This window comes from Microchirus variegatus, assembly GCF_963457635.1.
Source record: "Microchirus variegatus genome assembly, chromosome: 9".
NCBI lineage: Eukaryota > Metazoa > Chordata > Actinopteri > Pleuronectiformes > Soleidae > Microchirus > Microchirus variegatus.
Window position 1 is genome coordinate 5,863,972 of NC_139810.1, and position 23,866 is coordinate 5,887,837.

The following is a 23,866-nucleotide window of genomic DNA, read 5'->3' on the forward strand; positions in this document are numbered from 1 at the left end:
AGGTACAGTTCACTCTGGACAGTGCATCACAGGGACATATACACTCACACCTACGGTCAGTTTACAGCATTGCAAATAGCGGCGCGCGGGCCAATGGCGGCCCACAGAAACATTTCTGGCGGACCGCAACGAATTACAGTTGATAGTTTTAATCCAGGAGCTACTAAGCTTGTTATACGTTTATTGGACATAACTGGATACAGACCAATAAGTGTAAACTGTAGAACTGCAATCTGGTCATTAAAATTATTACAAATGGGATTTCTTTCTGGGTTTTTTTCCTTTGACGGCCCTCAGTCCAATGTTGGGTTCCTAAATTGGCCCTCAGGTATCAAAACTTTTAAACCCCTGGTTTACAGTGTCCAATTTATCTAAACCACCATGTTTTTGGACTGTGGGAGAAAACCGGAGAACCTGGAGAAAACCTACGCACTGTACCTGCATTTTATAGAAAGCTGCAGTGTGTTGCGCAGATATGTCACACTTCTTATTAAAGTGACTCAGTGATCACTATCCAGCCTTCACAGCCTCGTATTATCGTTCCACAGAACTCTGAGGCTGTGGTGGGAAATTCAGCTTCTTCTAGTCAAAGCAAAACACAGAATGTTCATTGTTTGCAAAGTGAATGATTTAAAAAAAAAAAGGCATCAAACCTCTCTCTTATCCTCTTTCAACGCACATCACTGAAAACCCACATCCTCTGTGACAAGATTGTCAGCACAGAGCCGTCAACATGTCAAAGCAGGCACATACAAATAAAAAGACACACACACACACCCCAAAACAGCTGTGGGTGTGGACCATCAATATTAACATTTGAGAGTTTAAGCATTCAAATAGACTGTAGCTGCTATCAGACCTGCACTGTTCTCCAGATGTTTACCAAAAATTGACAGATGGAGTTAGGGTTGGTGAACCGAAAGCTGGTAGTTTTTGTACTTGGTGCCAAATTTTTCGGTACTCGGAATGTCTGGGACAGAGCGTGAGAATACGCGGTCCAAAGTGTGGCTGCATTTCGCTCAAACCTGATGAAGCACCTGGTCAAACACGGGATTTATTTAAAAGCTGATGAATGCACCCCATGTTTTTGACTCGTGGAAAGTGACGACTGCTGCATACAGCTATCTACGCTAGCAGTAGCACTGCTAGCAGTGGTAGTAGCACTTTCGTTTTTGCAACTGAAAAACATTTTAAATGTACCGAAATAAGGTACCGGTACCGAATTCCAGGTAGCGCTACACGTCGCGAGACTACGAGAGCGCGACAGCAATAATGGCGAGCCAAAAGCGGTCGAAAGTGTGGCTGCGTTTCACACAAACAGACAGCGCTCTATGTAATATTTGCGACATGAAATGCAAGGCGGGCCGCGGGAAACACCTGGTCAAACTGAAGAAGAAGGTAGCTAGTAGTACTTTGTTTTACAACTGAAAACATTTTAAACGTACAGAAATAAAGTACCAGTACCAAATTCTAGATACCGATACCGGATTTATTTAAAAGCTGAAGAATGTTGCAGTTTTTTTGACTTGTGGAAAGTGACGACTGCTGCATCAGCCAACGCTAGCAGTAGCAGTGGTAGCTAGTAGTACTTTGTTTTACAACTGAAAACATTTTAAAAGTACAGAAATAAGGTACCAGTACCGAATTCCAGATACCGATACCGGATTTATTTAAAAACTGAAGAATGTTGGAATTTTTTGACATTGGTAACTGAAACAAGAGTGTGGTAACTGCTAACTGAAACACATTTTAAAAGTACTGAAATGAAGTACCGTTTGGTACCAGTACCAAATTTATTTAAAAGCTGAAAAATGTAGCCGTTTTTGACTCACGGAGAGTGACGCCTTCTGCATCAGCTACCAACACTAGCAGTGGTAGCTAGTAGTACTTTGTTTTACAACTGAAAAATATTCCAAAAGTACCAAAATTAGGTACCAGTACCGAATTCCTGATACCGGTACTGTATCGGTTCCATTATGAATGGTACCCAACCCTAGATGGAGTCGTACGTGACAACGCAAATGTCTGCAAAAGTCATTGGAACGTCTTCTGAAGGCCCACATGATGTTGGACTGGAATGTTCTGGACGTTCTCTCGCTGTTGTGAATGCATGTGGTCTACACAACGTTCCTCATACTGTATGTGAACAGCAAACTCTTGGAAATGTCTCAACTCTACACACTACGGAAGCGATGCTAAGTTTACTCAAAACTCTGCCCTCAACTTTGTTCCGTTTCCTGTTTGTCTCGTCTCTCCTGACATTGTTTCACGTTTCTTTCATCACCTCCACAATCTCCTTTCCTGTGGTAACGCCGATATAATAATTCGAGACGTTTTCATCTGAGAGTCTCCGATAACAGACGCTCTCTGATGGTACGCTCTATATAGGCCACCGGCCGCCAGCAGGATTATGTGCACAGTTTTGGGTGTCACATTTTGTTTACAATCAATAGTCAACCTGAAGGACAAGAGAAAAGTGAAACTTCAGATCATCCGAGGGGGAGATTTGTGTCTGTGGGCTTCTTTCATCTCTCGGCCGTCGCAAGCTCCTGTTACAGCTCTCGGGGGCAGGTGCTCGTCCCCCCTTTTATTTAACGCCACAGACGCTTTTTAGATACGAGTCGGTCGCCCTGTGACCGGCGAACTGAGGGCTGTGGGCAGTGCGTCTAACGTTTCGTGCAGAAATCTCCTTTGAAACCGTTCAGCCAGGCTGAGATAATAATAGACACATGCTTCTTTCTTTTATTTTCTGCTTCATGAAAGGCAGTCGAACAGACTCGGATAAGGCTTTTGAAGCGGCAGGTAAACACGACACAAATTTACACTTAGAAATGTCCTTATTCTTGAAGGAAAAGCAAGTTTTAACATTAACTGAATCATAAATACACTCTATACGTTGTGAAAGGTGCCATATGTAAGAATGTGGACAAAAACGGTTACCACATTCAAATTCAAAGTACTGAGGTCTTTTTGGTTTCCCGACGTAACTGGCAACCCGTGGTTGCTCAGCAGCCAAGACTCTACTGACTGCAATGATTGGTAGACGGCGGTAGGTGGCGCCACATGCCAAAACATGATTTGCAGTCTACAAAAGATTTTTTTTAATGCAAATATTTTGTCTGTACTGTTGTTGTTGGTGAGTTCAGTTTGTCATATGAACATTTTTCTTGAGTCTCTGTGACATATTAGGAGGATTTTATGGCCAGTTGCTTTAGATTTATTACATAATGCACCTTTAAAGAAGAGGTTTTAAACTCCACCCAATCAATTTTACGTGGCCAGACATGTTTATTATGCTTAAGTTTTATATTGTTAACTTTTTATATTTCAGTTTATCAAAACACTTTTATTTTGAAATTCTGTGAAATATCATCATAAATAGTATTTTATTTTGATATCTTCTTCTCAAAAACACCAAACTAGACACTCAGTGGCCCCCAGGTCACTTTAGTTTGAGACACCTGCTTTAAAGAGAGGACCAGTTGCATTATTTTAGGAGTTATTATATATAATATATAACGAATCATGTTTTTGAGAACTTTCCCATACCATAAAACGCGTTCGTTCAAGTTACATAATGCACCTTTAATGTGGTAAACGGCTATTCTAGCTGCAAACGTCCGGTTTGTAGTGGTACATAGGTGTATAGAGGCCCATTTCCAGTGTTCTAATGGTAGATTGTGTTTGCTAATGGCGTTAGAAGGCTATTGGATGAACCCTTGAAAACCCTTGTGCAATGATGTCAGCACAGCTGAAAACAGTGTTGCTGGTTTTCAAATTACGGTCATTCAGGTTTATGGTCATGACTTAATGAGAGGTACTCACTTTGAGCGCCTCTGAAGGTGGATCTGCGATATATCCAGTCTGTGTGTCCGTCAGAGGGTGCATCTCCCCACTGCTGCCCTCGTCCAAGTCACTGTCCTCATCCTGCGTCGAGTCCCGCTTGTTGCCGACGGTCACGCAGCACGACACGCTCTCCGTCTCCGTGACGCTGTCGTAATGGTCCTCCTCGTCGATGGCGTCCTCGTTGGGGAACACCTCCCCTTCCGCGGTGCACGACGGGCTGTCGATGCCACTGTCCCGGTTGGGGATCTTCCCGTTCTGCTCCCCGGAGGAGGAGTCCGGATTGTCCAGGAGCTCGTGGGAGGAGCCCTCCTCCCGCTCCGCGTCGTCAAGGCAACCGATGCCGTGCGCGATGTCGTCCTCCGCGCAGTCGTCCAGCGCGCCGTCGATGTGCATGGCGGACAGGCAGGAGAGTTCGGCCGATACGTCGTTGTGAGTCCGCTCCGCTGAGTTTCCGAGTGCAAGTTTGTCCGCAGCAGAGGAGGAGGAGGAGGATGAGGAGTCTCCTGCGAGCTTGGCTGGCATGTCCGGGCTGCAGGAGGACGAGATGTCAGCGGCCGTGTCCATCCTCAGATACAAGTGCAGCTGGGACCGTGGGAGAACCCCCAGGATGGGAACTCTGGGAAAATAAGAGACGCAGAGGAAATGTGAATTAGCGGCCAGAGTAAAAATGAAGGACACTATACTTAATGAATGTTTTTTTAAAAAGGTTTTCCATGCAAATCCATGTGCAAATCCGCTTGTCCGGACTGGCCGACTATTGACAAAAGATCGTAAAATAAATAATATGAAATGTTACGCAACAATGACGTAAGTAATCCATAAAATGGGCCTAAACTTAGATAATACAATGGTTTTCATCATTTTTATATCTCTATTAACAAAGAAAATACTACATTTGTAACGTACTCGTTTTGCTGATTTTGGTGCCATCTTTGTTCGGTCAAAACACGCAATGCATTCTGGGTAGCCGTTGCTCCCAAGGGTGGTCTCGGAAAATCTCAATATTGTATAATTACGTAAACATGTAGCATTCCTTCTCGTATTGCGATCGCAATATAAGTTTAAAAAAGTAATCGCAATTAGATTTTTATTCAAAATCGTTTCTGCCCTGTTGCTTTACAGTGTGGGCACTCTTTGCTAATGCTAAACTGTCAATCAAAAGGACAACGCCCATGAATGAGCCTGGATTGGATATCAGAAGTAAAAATTGTCAAATGTGACATGGAAAGAAAGCAAAAAATAAGGGCTGCAAATGTCTGCACCGCTGATGGAGCAATATGTTCTTTTAAAAGGCTGATTATTACGACTATGCATGAGTGGAAATTTGCCAAGTTGAGGTAAAAGACTGTTGCAGTCTTGGTATCATGTGCAAAAAGTGTTACAGAGCCATCTCTCAGTAGAAATGTTCTACGATTGGTTAAAGTTTCATATGACGGGTCAGAAGAAGCAAAAACTGAGCCTCGACGAGGTCCAGAGGCGTCTAACTCTTTCAGATCACTTGATTTACAATATGCTGAAACTTTATTATGGAATTATTCAGCGACAGCAACACACTCGTGAAGACTTTCTGATGAAACGTCCTTCCGACTGTGGCTTACCTCGAGTTCTCGAACCTCTCAATGAGCAGCCCGACCTTCTGGGTCTCCTCTCTCTGCGGCTGCGTTCCCAGGACAGGAGGCGCTAGCGTCGGCTTTGGTTTGGGCGGAGTAGGCGGTGCTGGCAGAGGCCTGGAGGGCGCCGGGGGGATCCTCTTGGGTTTCTTGTCCTGCCCAAGGGCAAGCAGGTGCGCAGGTTTAGGGGGCACTGCAGAGGCAGAGGTCCAGACCAAGGAGACAAGAGCAGAGCAGGAGAGACACGTGAGCAAATGTGATTCAGGCAACGGCAATAAATCCAAGAGAGAAAACCTCCATGGTCGTTTTCTTGCAAATGCAAAAACTTAAAAGTCCATATAAAAAAGGAACATGTAGTAGCGGTGCAGCGTAAAAAAAAAAACCCAACCCCGAGCTTCAACTATGAGCCAACTTCCTTATTTCAGAACAGGATGCTGAGCTCTGTGCGTGGTTTCAGTCAGTTCAAAAGAAACACACACAGACACATGAAGAAAAGAAAAAAAAGATAAATGACGAGGCTGACTTTAAAAAATGCACTCATGCATTCCTGCACACGACATTCAAATGCCACCGTCAAAGCCTGTAACTGTATTTGCATGTCTGTTCAAACCCTTTATGTCTAAAGAGGAAATACAAGCGTACTATACATTTGAGAGTTTTTAATAGAGCACCAGAATGTAGTGATAAAAACAGGTGATAATACAGACTTTTTTAAACCTGTGAGACAAAAAAGGTAAAGGACAGGTAAGAAAACAACCTTTTTAAATATTATTTAATTCTTAGAAAATGTTTAAATTACTTTGATCAATAAGCAGAGCTGTTTTTTGCTATATGTGAACTATGCAGCTGCATAGGGCCCCACAGCCACCAGGGGGCCCCCAAACTGCAAGTTCACACTCAGATTTTATTATATTTTTGAGAATTAAAAGTACTTGTATTTATTTGCATGTATTGGATGCATTCAGTACACATATATTTGCAAAGCATGTAAGTGTTTGTGGGGTAATCAGAAAAAGTTAGGAATCTCTAGCTCGAGTTTGAAAAAATAGGGGCCCCCAAATAGTATCTTGCATAGGGCCCCCAAACAGCTAGAAACGGCCCTGTCAATAAGAATGGAAAAAAGCATTTATTTAATAATTATACAAAATAAGTAATTGCTGTCACAACCAATGACAATCAATTTGTTGATCAATATAATAATCTATTTATTTCATAGTGCCCAAACAATATGTATGAGATTAATTTTTTATATATTACAGTATTTGACCACAGGGAAGTGAAGCAGAGCTCGGTTTTACTTCCTGCTCCACTAATTTCCTGCCCGCCGGTTATTACTTCCCCCGCCAGTGATCCGAGCGCTGCTCTCTCAGGATAAACTGAGTCAAATAAAAACCCGCTTTGGAGAGGAAGTTCATCCTGTCAGGTGGGAGCGATACTGTAGGCTAACTGTATTACATAATAATAATAATAATAATAATAATAATAATAATAATAATAATAATAATGGCACTCCGTTTTTTGCCTGGTGGTAATAAATATATAAAATATGAATGGCTTTGACACTTATAATTCATTCAAATATATACTCAACAAAAATATAAACTTGAAATGGTGAACACAAATACAATGTCATTACATTTGCTCAGATTCTTGATGCATTTGTTTATGGAATGATTCGTTTTGCTCAAACCCAGTAGTCCAGTGTCACTTGGCCACTCCTACTGACTACAATCTCAGATCGAGTATTTCAATAAATGGTCAATGGTCAATAAAAGGGCACACCAAAATGTGGACTTATGTCACTTGTCAATATGCCACAGATGTCACAAATCATGAGGGAGCGTGCCATTGTGCATCATTCCACGATCAACAACCTTGTTGATGTCCGTGCGTCGCCGGTGTACCACTCTAAGTGAGGCTAATGGTGGACACACACGTTATTGAAGTTTGTGAACTTGGATCATCGACCCCCGTTCTGTTCTTCCTGCCATTACTCGAGGACTTTTGTTTTGAAATTGATCCTAATGCTCGCATATGAAAGCCACTTTATTGATAAAGTTGTACTCTTATTTTTGGATAGTTACTCTGTTTTGTCACATAACTACAAGTTTTTCTTTGTCCGTTTATATTTTTCTTGAGTGTAGATAGAGCAGCGGGCCACATGGTTCGTGTAGCGGTTAGCGCTCTTGCTAGCATGAGTTTGCGTGGCTTTTCTCCAGGTTCTCCGGTTTCCTCCCACAGTCCAAGGACATGGGATAAAGCAGTACAGAGCGACATTAAATGCACATGGCTTCATACAGAGCTCCAGGCGTCACCTACAGGTTTAATTAGCAGGAAAAAATGATGTGTAATCACATGTTGTGGCTAAAGCTGACATTAGCTAGCTAGGATGAACCTAAGTTAGCTCCTCCGTCTTGAGGATTTTTCTGCTTTTCTCCGCGTTATGTGATAGTAAATTTAACAGCCTTGCCTTGTATTTTGGTCTGTTAGTAAGAGAAAAGTAGAATAAGACACAGTGAGGTGGAGAGAATCACGGGTTTGGTACTGCAGCCATTTTTGACAGTCGGAGAGGAAAAATCACAGGCATCATAAATAATGAAATTAATGATAGCCAGGTTTCACTTTGCTTTCTCAGTTTCAAAGCAGCTCCTATTCCTCCTGCCACATAAAGTGCCGTCCCAAACGAATTAGCGATGAGCGGACGTGGCTTACAAAACCCTTAGCGGTAGGTCTACATCGACCTGATATAGAGATATGCGTTCCGTGTAGCCCCATTCAATCGCTAAAAAGGATAAAGTGTGCTTAGGAAAACATGTTATAAGATATCTTAGTACACTACTGTTCAAAAGTTTAGGGTCACTTAGAAATGTCCTTATTTTGGAAGGAAAATCACTGTTTTTCAATGAATATAACATTAAATTAATCATAAATACACTGCAAACTAGCTGCAAACGTCTGGTTTTTAATGGAATATGTACATAGGTGTATAGAGGCCCATTTCCAGTGTTCTAATGGTACATTGTGTTTGCTAATCACGTTGGAAGGCTATTGGATGATTGGAAAACCCTTGTGCAGTTTTGCTGGTTCTTTGACGAAAGTGCAAGATTATCATTTTGAATTAAAAAACATTACTTCTAATCTTGTCAATGTCTTGACTACATTTTCTATTCATTTTGCAACTTTTTTGATGAATAAAAGTGTGGCTTTTATTAACAAACGTGATTGTGACAGCTACCGCCAGTATTATGCTAGCTAATCTATGCTCGCTAATGTAGCGAGCATAATGTATGCATTTAGTTACTTACAAGAATGTATTCATTTTTCAACTCTTTTGATGAATGAAAGTGTGACTTTTAATGGAAAACACAACAAAAATTGTATAGCTGACCCCAAACTTTTGATCGGCAGTGTATCTACCAGCAAAGTGTAAAACTTTGAACTTAAGTGCTAAAATTGTGGACAAGTTGCAAGTTTTCTTTTTCAGTTTAGCCTGTGTGGGTTTATTGTGGGTGACGTGCTAAAGTAAAGCAGAGTAGGAAACACAAAACAAAACAAAACAAGTGACTATCAGAGAGCTACTGCTCTCACAAAGGGAACACAAGGCAAACTGGACCTGAAGGAAGCACAGGAACTTTATACTGTGGGGGGCGGGGCTTACAATCAGACACAGGTGTGACGCGTTAGAGCAGGTGCATGCAATCAAAGAGGCGGGAAATGTAACCAGAAATATGTGATTTTTCAAAATAAAAAAATACCGAAAATACAAATTCAAACAAGTATAATATAGAAGTAGTAAAAAGGGAACTTTACTTAAAATGTTTCACTACCCCTGGTTACTTCTGCTATCTGTATTATCTTAGTGATATTTCTGATCAACTAAGTGCACAAAAACAGAAAGTTGGATTAAGTTCAAAAGCAATACTATAAATAGATTCATATATACGTTAGTATAATTATTCATTTCTTTCTTAGCTTTGCTGCTTTTTGGAACATGGGGACATTTCACATAGACTAAACAGTCCAAACTTGAGATTCCTGCCACAATAAAAGACATTAATAACAAGAAAGCATATTCATTTGAAATTGATTTATTTTCTCACAATCTGAATGTACTGTATTCCCCAAATATACATATTTGTATTTTCTATGATATAAGACTAAACTGAATGAACTGGTTTGACAAAGGTCCAGTGTTAATTCATGTCCTCACTAACACCTGTGCTGTTCTGCTCAAACATGTCAAAACAGAGAGAAAACAATCATCACAAACATCCGTAAGACTGAAAGTTGAAGTGAAAGTAAAAGCCTGCACAAAAACACCTTCTGTCGATGTTTAACTCATTTAAAACACCTCTTTGTGACAGAGCAGCAGAATCTAGGTCACAGGTAATCAGGTGATATCCTCTGCACCTGTGTTCTCCACAGAGCTGGAGGCAATCAGTGACACCAGGCTATAAAGGCAGGACACAGCAGTTGGACCCTGGTCTCCAGAGAGTCAACAGCTTCAGTTGGCGCGCTGTGGTTCGGGGTTTAAATATGGGTTTATTATGCGTTTTTGGTCATTCATTCTGTTTCCATGCCTGTCCTGGTTCACGTCCCTTGTGGATTTAGGTCCATTTTTTGTTTGTCCAACAGTTGTTTTTTTTTAGTGGTAGCTGTCATTTTGCTTTGACCTATTGCTGTTAGCTTCCAAAATAGCAACCCATGACCTTCCTGTTATGTTTCTGGGCGAACGTGACTCGGTCTCTGTGCGTTATTGAAACGCTTACTATGATCAAATCATAACTTGCAACTTGCAGTGTTGAGAATGATTTAAATCAACACAAATGCATGAACGCTAATGGCAGAGTTTTCTCTCCACTGGCTGCCAGAGAATTGATTTCAAACGTTCATATTTTTGTATGTTTTTAAAGATCCTAAATGGGGCTTTTCAATTGCCGCACACCAGATATTAAAGTGTCAATAATGCTTTAATTTTGTAAAGCACTTTGGTCACCTGAGGGTCGTTTCTTAAAGGTGCATTATGTAATAAATCTAAAGCAACTGGCCATAAAATCCTCCTAATGTCACAGAGACTCAGGAATAATGTTCAAACAAACTGAACTCACCAACAACAGTACAGACAAAATATTTGCATTAAAAAAACATTTTGCAGTGCAGCACAGAGTTCTACACAAACTTCCAGCCTCAGAGGATTTACATTTTATATATGACGGCAATGTGCTGGCTAGAGTCGGCAAATGATGGCTTTTTCAAATGCTAACTGCCGTTAGCTGCCGTTAGCCTCAGTGGCACTGACTTAGTTTCCTGTGTCTCATTTGCATTTAAAGAGACAGGCACTCAAAAGAGAGCGTTCTGAACAGGGCTGTTTTGGCAGAGTGATTGAACTGCTGTGGTGCTTCATCCTTACCTTGAGGTTTCTGTGCAGTTGGCGGTCTGGGCGAGGTGCAGGACTGGGGCCGGGGTTTGATGGCGGGTTTGTCGTGACATGGTCTAGGGGTGGGACCTTTCTTAACCAGCGGCGGGGAACACCGATAGTCCACTGATGATCCACACTGGTACTGCAGAGAGGAAGCGGGCAGATCTGTGGAAAAACAAGATCAGGCGTTAATATATGAAAAAAAAAAAATAGCAGAATCATGCAGAACAGTTTAATCCTTTCCCGTCGAAGCAGCAGGGTCGTACGAGAACACAGCCGAAGGTGAATGACCTTGAGCTCAACACAGAGGTTAAACGGAACCTCAGAAGCATCGATCCCGACACCAGGCCCGAGGCTGTGGACGGAGAGGCCTGCATATTGGTTTCAGTCTCGCTTTTCTGATCTGACTGACTCCATCACAGCTTCATTAGACACCATCTGTAAATAACTCTGTGCTGATGTGATTCATTCATTTTATCGACTTGAACCAAATAAATAAAACCCAACGTCATTGGGGCTTATTTGCTTATGTATAAGGCAGGTGATGTTTATTGACCAATAAGAGCTCGATGGGCTAATTTGTTCCGACTAAAGGTATAAATTAGGGCGACTAATTGACTAAAAACCAGTTTGATGAAAGCAGTAAAGGTGAAGTCTGTTTCACATCTTGAATAAATAATAAAAAGGGCATAATTTAGCCTTACTTTGATTATATGTCCATGTATTGTTTTTTTGCATAAAAAAACCTATGCTTTGTGTATTGTGCACTGACATACAGTGAAAGAGGGACAGATTTATAAGATTTTATTCTTCTTTCTGCTCCTTTTCATTTTTTTTGGTTTTGGAAAGATTTTTTTTTACATGTTTAATTTCTTTACGGTGCTTTATGTAATAAATCTAAATCAACTGGCCATAAAATCCTCCTAATGTCACAAAGACTCAGGAATAATGTTCATATAACATAACAAAAAAAAATATTTTGCAGACTGCAAATCATGTTTATGTTTTAAAATCATGTTTTGGCATGTGGCGCCACCTACCGCCGTCTACCAATCATGGCAGTCGGTAGAGTCTCAGCTGCCGAACAACCACAGGTTGCCAGTTACGTCAGAAAACGAAACCAAAAAAGACCTTTGTATTTTCAATTTGAATGTAGTAACCGTTTTTGCCCACATTCTTACATATGGCACCTTTAAGTTAATAAAATAAACATGTCAAATGATGGTTTCCTTTCCCTGTGTATATATTGTGATTTTTGAGGTCACATTTAGTGGAGCAAATCAATTTAAAATCAAGACAGTGACAGCACGGGTTCATTGATCATTAATCAGCCCAAATATGAATCAATAAAAACACATATGCAGTAAATCTGCTTCATATTCACCTTTTGCTTTCAGTTTTAATCAGAGTAAAATAGTCAGTGGGACTATTTTCAGCTGCTGACTTTTTGATTTTAACTACAAAGTCTTTTTGTGGTAGATAATGAAACGGTGTCTGAACATGAATGAAGAATTCAGAATTGCAGAATTGTTTGGTCTTTTCGGGACTGACAACAAAAAGGGAACATTTGGAATATTACCAGACGTTCTTCCTTTTTGTGCTATCAATTGTTTTGTCGCGCCGTGTCCCGGCATGTCTAATGTGACGTTTCACGCTGTGAGCTCCTCGAAGTGACGGGAGGAAATTTCACTCTGTATAATAATAATGAGTCCTGTTGCGCTGTCTGCTTCCATGTGGCACAAGACAGCTTTACCACCGTCTTTGCAGCACAAGACACATAGGAAAAGATGAGACGGAGTAAAATATGCGGAGAGGATCACAGCGGCTGCAGTTTTATATCAATCCTTTAATTTCCTGAGCGTTGTTGAAACCCTCTGCGAGCGGTTTCTGCTAATCCAGTCTCTGAGTCAGAGGGAAAAACCTTGACCTATGATCGAGTGAGTCCTTCAGCCAAGACTCTAGTGCCTGGTGAGGAGGAACTCTCTGACCCAAGACCGGCCCTGGGGGTTTTTTGCTCCTGGGAAAAACAAACAGCGGGCGGAAGACGCCGGATACATAAGGGCTGCTGGCACCTATTGAAACACAGCGTACGTAGCCATGGTTACCTGAGGGCAAAAAAAGACCTGGCCTGGCCCACATATCAAACATCCCAACACCAAACAGGAACTTTGACGACACAGCAGAGAGAGAGGGAAAAGAGCTGACGATCACAGTTTAAAGGGACACTGCGTAGTATTTATGGGTTTATATGACCCAAAATCCACTCTTTTATACATATGTGCTCCTGCATTGTCTAGTCGCTGTATAATAGTTTTTGTTTCTTTTTCGTAGTGTTTCAAAAAGTCATGTAAAATAACATGGTCGCGGGCCGCAGTTGCATAGCCACTGTTGGCAGCGAGACGCCATGTTTCTACCGGAGCCTGTAAGGACAAACGCGAGAGAACAAATCAAGCGTCGCTTTACTTGTAGCGGAAGTCCCGCCTCCACTGACGGAGCAGGAAGTCTGAGGTATAAACAGTTGCACCTAGCTCGCTATTAGCCATTAGAATGCGAACACGGTATGAAAAAAAAAAATCAATTAATTTCGCTATCTAAAATGTCCAAGACCAATGCTAATACGATATACAAAAGACACACTTATACATCTGAATAAATACTAGAACCTCATCTGCTGACACGGAGAAAGACGACGAGGACGACGTTTGACCGGCTGAGGATACCGTAGCGCTCAGGGAAGGGAGGGGGTGAGCAGAGGAGCAGTTCTTTGTTGTAAATTTCAGCCTCTCCTCTAGATGTCACTATAAACTACTTACTTCACCTTTAAGTCTTTTTAGCTGCAATAAACGTTTCTTTTTTCGTAATCGATTATGGAAATGACGACGTTATCGAATGTCTTGTTTTTGTCCACAAACCGAAATGCATCAGTCTGAATGACTTTTTTATTTATGTGCATTTAAGACGCTAAAACAATCAGAAATCTTGTTTTAGTCACGACAAAAGCTTCAAACCGATGATCAAAATAGTTGATGATTAATTGTTTCGGCAGAATATAAAGTGTTATATTGTGAGAAAAGAGCAGGTTATTACGTGACATTACCTTGCCTCCACTAGTTCACTCTCTCGTATCCAAAGTGCAAAGAACAAGAGGCGAAAAATCACCCACAAAAGCCGGGCCGGCCGGTGTCAAAAACAAATCCAGTTTACCAAAGTGCGCGTGAGCGACTGGAGGAGGCAGCTCTGTGGCAAACAGACGCACACATTCACACAACCCTGTGAAGTCTGACAATGCTCAGACACACACACACACACACACACACTACACTCTGTCCTTTCCCATGTGCGTTGCATTGAGTTTACACCTCTCTGTTCACTTGCCAAACCTGATCCAAGCTCCGCCTCCTCCTCCTCCTCCTGGGGCCAAAGTAACACAAGTGTGTGTCACTGTTGGAGTGCACACCCTTTACTGCACATGACAATACTGATGCCAAAACAATGTCTGATGTGACTGATGTGTTATTACATTTCAATTGGGTCTCTTTTGCTGGAAAAACCTGGGAGATTCATAAAAACCAAGCACTGTGAATCTGAAATTCTCTTCACTGAGGGACTGTGGAACAGCACAATGAGACAGGAATTAAATTTCCAAGGACATTATCGCCGCCGCACCCTCTACTCCTGCGTGTTACCGTGACAAAACTTATCTTCATATTAGTAACTATAACATCCTGGGGCCAAAGTAATAAGACTAAATAACCCATCAACTGTTCGTCTGGGGGTTGTACGTACTCCTTTTAAAGCTCCCATAGACCGGAAATTCCAATTAACGCTGTTTTTTTTATTTTTGGTGTGTATCGGCAACATTACCTCGTTTATGAAGCCCTAAAGTTTGGAAACAAACAGCCACTGCTGAGAACGCTGGGTTTTATTGGCTCTGAAAAAGCCTGGAATAGTGATCCTTATTGAACCGCAGAAGAAGAATAACGTCCGTTGTGGAGGCGTTTCACGAGCGACAGTGTCTTCTGACTCCGGGTCAAAGGTCATAAAAGGGACTGTGGCGGGGAGTCGTGAAGAAGCTATTTTTAAACACTGTTAAAACAATGTTTTGATAATGAATAGCAGTGCATCCACCGTTCTAGAGGGGGGAGCTGCGCTTCTGGGCGCTGACGTGCTAATTATGCCACTTCCAGGTATTGGCCAATCACAAGACAGTTGGGAAAGCTCTCGCTGGCTGGCCAAACCATGGATGTATTATATGAACTGGATAGAGCACCGCACCTTCGCTCACCCAGCGCATATGCCAAAACTTCCGCATTTATTTCCGGGTTATGGGGCCCATAGAGCATGCGCAGAAGTGTCACTACCATATAAATATCTTTAAAAGCCCGTGTCCATGTCTCGAGGTGTCCTGTGGACACTTTTACAGGCGTCTCTTTTACTATTGCGGTTAATGGGAAAAAATGCTTTTTGGGCTTTTATGGGATTTTCTGTTGCAGTACCCACAGTGGCCACCATGTAAAAATTGTCTTCAAGGCAGAGGGGGCGGAGCTCTATCCAGTTCATATTATACATCCATGGGCGAAACACAACACAGTTCTATCTTCTGGGGTGAGATTTCAGTCTGAAAACAACGTGGCTGACGAGAGCTTCAGTGAGGAGAGATTTATATCGGCTCGTTTACAGCAACAAGGAGGTTTTTGACCATAAAAACAAGTTAATGCATGTAAGTAGACAGTGATAAGACAAAAAAGTGTGGAATGGAGCCTGATATTTAGCATTAGTGTAGAGGTTAACTACAGAAATATTGAGATACCTCCAGGTGTGTGTGACGGAGACATATTTGAGACAAACTGTACATGATTTCTCATCCTCTAAGAATGCTCATAGAATTTCAGGTGAAACTGAAGAAATGCGTTGCCTTAAGTGACGTTTAAGGAGCCTAAGACCCATAAAAAGCGTTGCATTTAAAAATAACTGTGTACAATTGGCTGATTAGCTCTTATTAAAACAGTAGTAATGATGGACAACTGACTTTATTCTGAATAAAATTATGTAATTATAGCAAAGGTTTCCATGGTTTTTACAGTGTTATATTCAGATTTCTTTCTTCAGTCGTAGAAGAAAGGTTAATCTGGTTTATACCAGATTAACATCACTGCAAATATAAACTAAGCTATCTTAAATTAACTAGAATGCCCGCAGACTATTCCATTCATATTTCCAGAGCGTCGTCTGACGGTGACTCACGTCCAATGCTGTGAAATCTAATCTGATTACAACACACACACACACATAGCAACACAACACACAGCAAAACAACCTTTGCAACTCGAATCAAAAGACTCGAGAGCGCCGTCGATGTTTGACGTTGAACAAATTCTACAAATTCTGTCGATTCACCTTATTTTTCGAATAATTCCAGATTCTGTTTTCTAGTGTCGTCTGGTTATGACCCACATTCCCTTGCTCTTAATCTGATTTAAGTTGTCCGATGCGTGGCAACACAGGTCGCCTTATTTTTTACAACAAATGAATGAAAGATACGGACTTAAAACAATGAAAGGCCAATAGAAGAGTGTGCAATATAAAAATAATAACATTATCAAGGATTACGTGGCAGTGATGGATGATTTGAAGAGAGTCAGCGTTGTGGATAAATCGTAGAAGTGTGTTCCACTTTGCTGGAGGCGCTGGAGCCCATTGATGGAAGTCAAGCAGAGGAGGGGGAGGTGTATGAAGGAGAAGGAAAGAGGACAAACTGACAGTAGTAGATGTGAAGGGGATTGAATTGCGAGGTTATGGAGAGCGTTGTGAGTTGTTTTTTTTATAATTTATGCAGCGATTAACTGGGAGCGGTGCAGATGTCTGGAGTTCACCGTGTCTCGACATGTCCTAATCTGATGATCGCTCCTTCAGAGCATGACCTTCTGCAGGTTACAGTCATCAGGAAATGCTATTTACAGTTTATGGCTTTGCGTCTTATTCAGGCCACATTTTTTAAGGCGTCATCGATGTGGAATCAGAACTTTCCACTCGAGCTGAAACAATTATTTATCGATTACTAAATGAAATGCCACCTATTTCGATAATGGGTTTTAAGCTTTTTTCATGATTAAAACAAGATTTCTGATTGTTTTAGCTTCTCAAAGGTGAAGTAAGTAGTTTATAGTGACATCTAGAGGAGAGGCTGAAATTTCCAACAAATAACTGCTCCTCCGCTCACCCCCTTCCTTCCCTGAGCGCTACGGTATCCTCAGCCGGTCAAATGTCGTCCTCGTCGTCTTTCTCCGTGTCAGCAGATGAGGTTCGTGAGGCGAGGGAGAGGGCGAGCTACCGTGTAGCAGACGAAGCTACTCCTGCGTTTGTCCTTACAGGCTCCAGTAGAAACATGGCGTCTCGCTGCTAACAGTGGCAATGCAACCGCGGCCCGTGACCATGTTATTTTACATGACTTTTTGAAACACTCCGAAAATGAAACAAAAAATATTATACAGCGACTAGACAATGCAGGAGCACATAATATGTATAAAAAAGTGGATTTTGGGTTATATAAACCCATAAATACTACACGGTGTCCCTTTAAATGTGAATATTTTCTTAGTTTCTTTGCTCCGCATTACAAAGAAATCATTAAAACTGAATCATTTTGGTTTGTGGACAAAACAAGACTTTAGAGAACATCGTAATTTCCAGCTTTGACAAACACTGAACGTATTTTACCATTTTCGGAAATTTTATGAACCAAACGATTCATCGATTAAACGAGAAAATTATCCACAGATTAATCGATTACGAAAATAATCGTTAGTTGCAGCTCTACTTTCCACCCTCCAAAATGACTCAAAATTCTGCGGTATACAGGCCATGCCAGGCCTGCGTGTGGCGCTGTTACGCTGCTGCAAAAAATGCACCAAAAATGAAGAACTAGACATGGAGCATGCTAATAAAACTAGCATGATGTGTATAAACTTTGAACACAAGGAGATGTCTAGACAGGTGAGGCCGTGACATAATTTCCCCAAAGTTACATATTGGTTTTATACACAAAAAAACCAAGAGTAGCATTTTGAGAATGCTTTCCAAAAATAGTGTTTTAGGCAGGGGTTCTCAAAGTTTTGATACCTGAGGGCCAATTTAGGAACCCAACGTTGGACTGAGGGCCGCCAAAGGAAAATAAACAGAAAGAAATCCCATTCGTAATAATTTTAATGACCAGATTGCAGTTCTACAGTTTACACTTATTGCAGGGTATCTGCGGGGTCTTAAAAAAGTCTTAAATCCAATCATTTGAATTTAAGGCCTTAAAGTGTCTTAAATTCTCCTAAAATCTCATAAAAGGTCTTAAATACAATTTTGAAAGGTCTTAAAAATCTATCAACGTTACCTTTATTTAAAACATGCATAAACTTCAGTCTCACTTTGAAATGTTTCTGTTTTTGAGGATGCGATAACAGAACTACAACACGGAACTAAAGTCGGCAACCTGTGCTGCACGGTGACAATTTATCGAGCACCACTAGCTAGTGTGCTGTGCGCGCGCGTCATGGTGTTACAGCTTAGCATAGCAATGGAGAAAACTTAATGAAAGCCCACAGCTAAGCCGAATTGCAAGTTCAATGATTTGTGGCTCCAATTTTCCTTCATGTCTTTTGTACTTTTTGCCAGTATGGTAAAAAAGCTGATATGACACAAAACTTTGGTGTCATATCAGCAAACAGCTGTCAAACACTAGCTTTAAATCGTACATTTCCGTATGAACCAAAAATGTACGAACACTAAACCTAACGATTGAACTTCACAAATAAATGCTAAACTCCGTAACTAAAGCCCTAAAACACAGTTTGAACCGTCCTCCGAAGGTGTTTTCTTGCGAGGATCAACCAAACTGTCTATAATTATTCAAATGTGTCCTCACAAAGACACAACTACACACACACACACGACTGTCAGTCAGAGACAACCCCGAGGCAACCCCAACTCAGAGTCATTTATTTCCCATCATCCCTTGAGTACAGTTCTCTTGGCCCAGTGCTTTCTGGGAGACGGAGCACTTAGGAATCAGCAGTATGTCCCCAGTCAGTCAGGCAGTCAGTCAATCAGTCAGGTCTCCTCCCCACAAACCATCCCCCGGTGAGGGTGAGTCGACAACCACGCTTCATCACTTCATCCACATCCACCAGTATGTCACCTCATTATTCGCACACTGCTGTGAAATTCCTCGCCTTCTCTGCCGGGCATTTTAACTCTGACTGTTCGCCTGCCCAGAACCATATTGATCCGTTTATCCTGAAGGACTGAGTCAAAGATGAGCAGTCTACTCTCATGGCTCTTCTAATTATACTGGCCATTGAGCCACTTCTAAACGCTCACATGTAAACATGCCTCATTTATGTAGGGTGCAAATCGCCAAAATGGACGCCAAAATTGACTTCCTGTTGAGTTGAGGCCATGGTTACGGTCGACTTTTTTGTTCGTCTCGGTCTGTAACATCTTCCCACCCAAGTTTCGGGAAATTCTGTGGAACTCGATGTATGCCGGAGTCATAGGGCACTTCCTGTTTTGCGGCGAATGTTTGAAATTCTCCAAAATGGCGAGGGCTGCCGTGGCCACATCGTTTTGTATCACCAAAGCTTTCAATAACATTTCATCTTTGGTGTGTCGAGTACAAATTGGCACATTTTTTTTATGACTGTACAGCAAATGTGCTCGGACAAGTTCGCTTATTTGTGCAGGGTGCAAATCGCCAAAATGGACGCCAAAATTAAAAATTACTGACTTCCTGTTGACTTGAGGCCATGGTTACGGTCAACTTTTTTGTTCGTCTCGGTCTATAACATCTTCCCACCAAGTTTCAGGAAATTCTGTGGTACTCGATGTACGCCGGAGTCATGGAACACTTCCTGTTTTGTGCCAAATGATCGAAATTCTCCAAAACGGCGAGGGTTATCATGGCCACACCGTTTTGAATTCGCCAAAGCTTTCAAAAACATTTCATCTTTGATGCGTCTAGTATAAATGAGTGTTTTATGTAGGTACGACAAACGTGCTTGGACAAGTTCGCTCATTTGTGTAGGGTGCAAATCGCCAAGATTAAAAATGACTGACTTCCTGTTCAGTTGAGGCCATGGTTACGTTCAACTTTTTTGTTCGTCTCGGTGTATAACATCTTCCTACCTAGTTTCGGGAAATTCTGTGGTACTCGATGTATGCCGGAGCCATAGGCCACTTCCTGTTTTGTGGCAAATGTTCGCCAAAACGGTAGGAATGTTGTTGTACCGCCACCCGATGGCAAAATGCGATACCACAGGACCTTGGCGCACGAGTGTACCAGGATCTGCAATGTGTGGCTCGTACTTCCACGTACACCAGGGCCTTTAGTGCGACTAATCAGCTTGTGATTATTCAAATGTCCCTCTCTAGATCTTTTTCAATACAAAGGTTATATTCAGTTTAACTTAATGTGCGACAGAGGAGAAGCTAAATACAACATGTTTGACTTTTTACAACATGGAAATCAGAGCTAAAGGGGCGGAGCATCACTTTCAGAGGATCTGATTCAGGAAATAAGAGCCGAGAGAGGAAATATTGGTGAGTGATCAACAGCAGGAACAGATTCTCAGTCTATGACGATCAGCAGATTGTGGTCATTGAGGAACAAGGCCGTCGGCACACACACACGCACACGCACACACACACACGGCTCAACAGCTATGTAATCGAGTGCAGTGGCATCTGGCAGCAGATTACAAATCTACTCAAATCGTATATATGTCACGTTTTCTCTCCATGCTCTCGTCACAATCTTTTTTATTTATTTTTTTTGTCGACCTTGACTCTACTGTGTCAAGGTTTTCTATAGAACACGTTTGAGAATTATAGCTGTGCCTCAGGTTTCACTGGTATCATGGCGTCCCTATGGGTGGGGGGTGGGGTAAGTCATCTTGTTAGGTCTGTCCTCTTCCCCCCCTTAAATAAAGCCAGTGAACACACACGCACACACACACACACACACACACACACACACAGTAAACGGGGAGGATTTCAACAGCTCCCACAGATTAGCAGCACGCAGTTCAGTCTGAATAACCCAGTGAGGCTGCAAAGAGGATGAGATTAGAACGGATGCCTCGAAAGTGTTGAGGGACTTCTGGAAGAGCTGGCAATGGCTGACGACTTTATTTATTCATGGCTACTGGGACTGGGACGACGGCAACGGCATTCGATGCTGGAAAAATGGGCACTTGGTTCACGTCACTGTCAACATGTGGAAAACAGTTCTACTGTTCAAAACTTACAAATGTCCTTATTTTTTGAAGAAAAAGCACTGTTTTTCAATGAATATAACATTAAATGAATCAAAAATACACTCTATACATTGTTAATGAGGTATATGACTATTCTAGCGATTTATTGGATTACACGAGGATAAGACGACGTATCACCAAATCGATATTTTGAGTGGTTAATGTTCGTCTCGGTCTATAACATTTTTGAATCCGCCAAAGCTTTCAATAAAATTTCATCTTTGATGTGTCTCGGACAAATTGGTGTTTTTTGTCTGTATGACTAACGTGCTCGGACAAGTTCGCTCATTTGTGTAGGGTGCAAATGGCCAAAATGGACGCCAAAATTAAAAATGACTGACTTCCTGTTGACTTGAGGCCATGGTTACGGTCGACTTTTTTGTTCGTCTCGGTCTGTTACATCTTCCCACCAAGTTTCAGGAAATTCTGTGGTACTCGATGTACGCCGGAGTCATAGGGCACTTCCTGTTTTGTGGCAAATGTTCGTGGCCACACTGTTTTGAATCCGCCAAAGCTTTCAATAACATTTCATCTTTGATGTGTCTCGGACAAATTGGTATTTTTCATGTCGGTACGACAAACATGCTTGGACAAGTTCGCTCATTTGTGTAGGGTGCAAATCGGCAAAATGGACGCCAAAATTAAAAATGACAGACTTCCTGTTGAGTTGAAGCCATGGTTACGTTCGACTTTTTTGTTCGTCTTGGTCTGTAACATCTTCCCACCAAATTTCAGGAAATTCTGTGGTACTCGATGTACGCCGGCGTCATGGGGCACTTCCTGTTTTTTGGCGAATGATCGAAATCCTCAAACGGCGAGTGTTGCCGTGGCCACACCGTTTTGAGTGAATATAACATTCAATGAATCAGAAATACACTCTATACATTGTTAATGTGGTAAAAGACTATTCTAGCGATTATTGGATTACACGAGGATAGGACGACGACGTGTCACCAAATCGATATTTTGACCTACTCCTCTACTTTAGACAAAGAGAGCTGCTAACGGTGTGTTGCTATGTATTTACCGCAGCGTTTCTTGCCTCTAAAGCATTGTTTCCACCAAGTAGAATAGTTTGGTTTAGTCTGGTGCGTATTTCCCAGGGACCGCAGATGCAAATTAGCTATTTAGCTAACTCTGGTATAATTAGCTCACTGGTAGACCCTGTTCTGTACATGGTCCCTGTCAAATAAACTAGACTCTACAAGGAATCATACCAAAATAACCAGAACTGCACTCGTACAACGTCATGCTACGCACCCTGCTTACCAAGAAAAGGCCTGACCCAGGGTTTTACTAGGGCTGGGCGATATCGGAAATTTATCTTTATCGAAATTTACGACGATGATCAATGTCATTTTGCCATTATTGATTCATTCGATAATTAAAAAAAAGAAAAGAAAACTAAATAAAAGTTGTTTTTGACTGCGTGTAGGTAGGCAGGCTACCTTAATGTGCATGTCCCTTTAAGACACTCGGACACTTATATCAGGCAAATGGCCAATTATGCAAATTAGGTGATGTAATTTAGCAACTTTAAACTTATCGTTCATTTATCGTTATTCGAGGTGAGCTGCTCAATATATCGTGATATTGATTTGAGGCCATATCGCCCAGCCGTAGGTTTTACTGAACCGTACCATGATGGAATTGCAGCATCAGTGGAAGCTTATTACGCAAATAACGCCCTCAAAACCAGATGAACAAGGCAATCGGAGATGGACAGACTTCACCCCATTCAAGCAACAAGCCCTCTGCTGGTCAAAGTGGCAAGTGCAGCAAGTGCGGAAACACAAACAATCAAACAAGCAAACAGACACAGAGCTTCCAAAACCAATGCTTCACTCCCACTCCTTGGGGTGAAGCAATAATCCAACAAGTAAGTGTGAAAGTGGAGAGAGAGCATGCAAAGGTCACTGTAGTTGCTGACGTGTTGGGTAAAGGGAGGAGGGAGCACTCTGTCGCTAACTCTTGCACACTAGACCTTTAATATCACAGTCCGTATATTGGCCCCGATAAATCAAGTTGCTCTAAAGAGAATCTTGCCTCAGATGGCAAAACGCTCTATCGCCATGGCAACATTGTTGATCTATATTACCAATATAGTAGGTAGGTCAGGATGAACCATAAAGAACCGTGTGGAGGTTTTTTTTTTTTCTTTCTCTTAGGAGCCACACAGACGAACTCATAAATGTCAGAGGAAATAAGGAGTAAATTGTCCTTTATGTTTCCACGGGAGAGGAGAGAATTCGTCAGCTCTCTGCTAATCTCATCTTTGTTTGTTGTACAAAGTTTCTCCTACATTTACTCACAGACTGGCACATGCCTGCCACATACTGTATAAGATATTACACATGATCTGTGTGTCAAAACAGCAGTCTTTATTCACCCCCGATGACGCGTCGTCCTGCTGAGTGGACGGAAGAAGAAAAGCTGAGGGTGAGGGAAGATGCAGTCATTGACCTTACTTCCCTGCAGCATGACTCAACAGTAAAGATTCAGCGTTGACAGTAAGTGGCACGATGATGTGAAGACAAAGCCCAGGGAGGGAGGGGGGGTGGATTAAAATTGCATATTTATCATCAAACATTGATCGTGTGACGAGCTGCGCTGGAACAAGTCGGTGCTGGAACTTTGGCCGATCACTCAAGGAAAATACTGAAGACTAAACTTTGCCGAAACACTGATCC

General features: G+C 41.8%; 1 protein-coding gene across 1 annotated transcript in view; it reads right to left on the reverse strand.

Annotated features, from left to right (window-relative positions):
- fgd (faciogenital dysplasia) overlaps positions 1-23,866 on the reverse strand; it is a 105,369-nt gene that overhangs the window by 28,796 nt on the left and 52,707 nt on the right. Inside the window, exons 2-4 of the mRNA XM_083894679.1 lie at positions 10,867-11,040; positions 5,445-5,649; positions 3,826-4,462 (exon numbers count right to left, since the gene is read on the reverse strand). Of these exons, the coding sequence (XP_083750805.1) occupies positions 3,826-4,462; positions 5,445-5,649; positions 10,867-11,040 (1,016 nt within the window). The remainder of the gene's footprint in view (positions 1-3,825; positions 4,463-5,444; positions 5,650-10,866; positions 11,041-23,866) is intronic.